This window comes from Limanda limanda, chromosome 11, assembly GCF_963576545.1.
Source record: "Limanda limanda chromosome 11, fLimLim1.1, whole genome shotgun sequence".
Taxonomy (NCBI): Eukaryota; Metazoa; Chordata; class Actinopteri; order Pleuronectiformes; family Pleuronectidae; genus Limanda; species Limanda limanda.
This window is the reverse complement of record NC_083646.1, coordinates 20,677,949-20,682,196: the sequence shown is the minus strand read 5'-3', so window position 1 is coordinate 20,682,196 and position 4,248 is coordinate 20,677,949. Positions and strand designations below refer to the sequence as shown.

Sequence of the window (4,248 nt, the reverse complement as noted above, 5' to 3'; positions counted from 1 at the left end):
ATTTTCGTCCTTAGTGACATACTCCGGAGAGCAGAACGAAACAGGAACGACATCCAAACAAAGATTTACATCCTTAGAATTACCAAGAGAAAGATGGGCACAGCAACATTAACCAGGACTTAATATAGATAAAGCAACAATAATACAAACTGTTTGCAGTACTACACTCATTGATGTTGTGCTTTATGTATGCTGGTATGCATGAATCCTGCCTGTAATGTACATAAATTGGGTTCATGTTAGTATGTACTGCCACCCTATGGTGCAAACTGGTAGTGCAGATTTGAGTTCTCAAAATATTTTGGAAAGGTTTGGGATTCCCCTGTTTAATTGAAAAAATATAGAAATACAATTTACCACTTAGATAAGAAGAGTATGTGGGGTATTATTTATATCCTGGTAGGTACGTCTACCAGGAGTATTATGGGTTAGAGAGCGTGCATGCCTGTATGCTTGCATGTGTGTTTTGCACCTCAGAAACAGGACTCTCCTCTCCAAGTTCGGTGCAGTGCAGAGCCAGTAGACCCATCACTCTGAGAACCTTGCTTCGCCTGGAACACATGATTTATTTTCATTTAATAAAGGTTGTTTTGCTAATCAACCCTGCACTAAAAGTCTAAATCCACAAACAGTCCTGATATAAGGAAACAAACATCACTGATCAAATTAAATCAGTTTCCAAATCATGTCAAAAGCCTTTAAGCTCTCAGCCTAACAGCCCACTTTGTTTAAGCGTCATCGACCGTGATATAGTTTGATGTTAAAAGCAATCATTTGGAAACTCAGGGCAGTGGTGTGTCTACCCCTAATGTTTAATACTTTAATACAAAAACAATGTTGGCTGTTTTGTCTCATTGCTTTTTTTTTATTCAGTCGTTTTATCATAGTTTAATTCACTTGTATTTTTGATGTCTGAGCCTCATTAGCTTGGAGGATATCTCCATCAATGAGATTTTAGTTTGGGATTTTACTAAGGCGCTAATTCTATTGCATTGAAATAATACACATTGCTAGTTTTTGGGATTTTTTGGCATTTTCAAAAGTTTAATTTTTACAAAGCCATGATTGTTTGAGTATGCTGATCATAACTAATTAGGTTTCACCTACCGTGTTGGTAATTTTGAATTGTGTCAAACAAGCAATTGTGACACCTGGGAAACTATAGTGGCTACTTGAAAATTAGTATTGTTTTTTAGGGCCCGAGCACTGACATGCACTGACATGTGAGGCCCTATTGAAATTGTAAGTATTATTATTATTAGGGCCCGAGCACCTCCGGTGGGAGGCCCTATTGAAATTGTAAGGATTATTCTGGCAGAGATCTGTTTCTGTTCAGAGGAAGTGAATCTGTTCTTCAGTCACTGGCAGCAGCTGAAATGGAGCAGCAAGAAAATCACCTGGACAGAGAAAGATTCTGCTGTTGGATCTGTGTGGATCTACTGAAGGAACCGGTGACTACTGTCTGTGGACACAGCTTCTGTAAGAGCTGTATTAACACCCACTGGGACAAAGACGAGGAGAGAGGAAGCTACAGCTGTCCTCAGTGTAGACAGACCTTCACACCGAGGCCTGTCCTGGAGAAAAACACCATGTTAGCTGATTCACTGGAGGAGCTGAAGAAGACTGGACTCCAAGCTGCTCCTGCTGATCACTGCTATGCTGGACCTGAAGATGTGGCCTGTGATGTCTGCACTGGAAGAAAAATGAAAGCTCACCTCCAGCCTCATCTTCAGTCAGCTGCATTTAAGAAGCACAAGCTGGTGGAGCCCTCGGAGAAGCTCCAGGAGAACATCTGCTCTCGTCACGACGAGGTGATGAAGATGTTCTGCCGCACTGATCAGCAGTGTATCTGTTATCTCTGCTCTGTGGAGGAACATAAAGACCACGACACAGTGTCAGCTGCAGCAGAAAGGACTGAGAGGCAGAGAGAGCTCGGGCTGAGGAGACAAACAATCCAGCAGAGAGTCCAGGACACAGAGAAAGACGTGAAGCTGCTTCAACAGGAGGAGGAGGCCGTCAATGGCTCTGCTGATAAAGCAGTGGAGGACAGTGAGGAGATCTTCACTGAGCTGATCCCTCTGCTGGAGAAAAGACGCTCTGATGTGGAGCAGCAGATCAGATCCCAGCAGGAAACTGAAGTGAGTCGAGTCAGAGAGCTTCAGGAGAGACTGGAGCAGGAGATCACTGAGCTGAAGAGGAAAGACCAGGAACTGAAGCAGCTCTCAGACACAGAGGATCACAACCAGCTTCTACACAACTACCCCTCACTGTCACCACTCAGTGGATCTACACACTCATCCAGCATCAGGTTCCGTCCTCTGAAGAACTTTGAGGACGTGACAGCAGCTGTGTCACAGGTCAGAGGTCGACTTCAGGACATTCTGAGTGAGACAGAGACACAGATTTTACAGATTGTGTCTCAAGTGGATGTGTTACTGCCACAAACAGAGCCAGATACCAGAGCTGACTTCTTAAGATATTCACAGGAAATCACACTGGATCCAAACACAGCAGACACATATCTGTTATTATCTGAGGGAAACATAAAAGTAACATGTATGAGTGAAGATCAGTCTTATTCTGATCACCCAGACAGATTCACTGAGTGGTATCAGGTCCTGAGTAGAGAGAGTCTGACTGGACGTTGTTACTGGGAGGTGGAGGTGGGGGCGGGGAAGAAGGCAGTTTATGTAGCAGTCACATACAAGAATATCAGCAGAGCAGGAGAATCACATGAATGTTTATTTGGATGGAATGATAAATCTTGGTCATTAGGTTGTGATGTAAACTTTTATTGCTTTACTTACAACAGCATCTTGTCTCGAGTGTTCGGTCCTGTGTCCTCCAGAGTAGGAGTGTACCTGGATCACAGTGCAGGTGTTCTGTCCTTCTATAGCATCTCTGACACCATGACTCTCCTCCACAGAGTCCAGACCACATTCACTCAGCCTCTCTATGCTGGAGTTGGGGTTTATGGTGATGGAGACACAGCTGAGATCTGTAAACTCAAATAGACTTGTGTCATTAAAAGCAGTGATTTAGATTCTGTGTGTAAATCTTGAACTTCTTTTTTCGCAATGTTTGTTGATCAAAGTTTGTTGTTTACTCCCCTCCTCTCCCGTCTCCTCTCTCACCTCCTCTCTCCTGTCTCACCTCCTCTCTCTCCTCCTCTCTCACCTCCTCTCTCCTCCTCTCTCTCATCTCCTCTCTCACCTCCTCTCTCACCTCCTCTCTCCCACCTCCTCTCTCCCATCTCCTCTCTCTCCTCCTCTCTCACCTCCTCTCTCACCTCCTCTCTCTCACCTCCTCTCTCACCTCCTCTCACCTCCTCTCTCTCACCTCCTCTCTCACCTCCTCTCTCTCACCTCCTCTCTCACCTCCTCTCTCCTCTCTCACCTCCTCTCTCTCCTCCTCTCTCTCCTCCTCTCTCACCTCCTCTCTCTCACCTCCTCTCTCTCTCCTCTTCTCTCACCTCCTCTCTCCCCTCCTCTCTCACCTCCTCCTGAAACTGATCCTTTACTTTTCTGAAAAAAGAAACCGATCAAATTCCATCTTTTGTCAGAAAAAGCTTTAAATCAAAGTCCAGCTTTGACTAAAATGTGATGTTTGTGTTAAACTCCTTGAGTTTCTAATAATCTTTCATCTGATCAAATATGGATCAATAATGAAGCTGCTCATTAAGTGAACTCCAAAACGTTGATTAGATTGACTCTGCTGCATAGACGGAGGTAAAGGCCTCTTTAAACTAACAGAAGTTTCTCTGTGGATTTGATTTATTTTTGTACTCGACAGGTGAAAAGATGAGCTGCTAGTGAAGATGTGTTGTCATGATGATAGAGGCTTGTTCAGCTCTGTGATGTTATTTTCTTTATGAATAGAGAATCACGATTAAAATATTTAATCACGGTTAATCGCATTTATATGTCATAGTTAACTCAAAATCAATTGCAATTAATCGCAAATTTTCATTTATTCTAAATGTCCCTTCATTTATTTTTTTTCCAGAATTTTTTTCATTTCATTTTAATGCTCTTATCAACATGGAAAAGTGGATTGGCTTGCTTTATGCAAATGTTTTATTTTATCGAAAATACAACATTGCCAAACAGGGCGGTACAAAATCAAATTATAAAGTGCACATTTCAGGTAAACAAGGACTCAGCCTATAGTGCAGTTAAACCATGGCTTAATATTTTCTTTTTTCAAAGTTTGCTGTGAACATTGCTATGTCAGGCCTCTTACAGTTTC

At 42.8% G+C, this 4,248-nt stretch overlaps 1 protein-coding gene across 1 annotated transcript; it reads left to right on the top strand.

Moving 5' to 3' along the window:
- Positions 1-1,403: 1,403 nt before the first annotated feature.
- Positions 1,404-3,812, top strand: LOC133014591 (tripartite motif-containing protein 16-like; the record flags this gene model as incomplete). The annotated part of the gene is made up of 2 exons (XM_061081857.1): positions 1,404-3,000; positions 3,793-3,812. Coding segments are annotated over 2 exons (1,617 nt in total), but the record flags the coding sequence as incomplete, so codon positions are not given.
- Between the last annotated feature and the right edge of the window lie 436 nt (positions 3,813-4,248).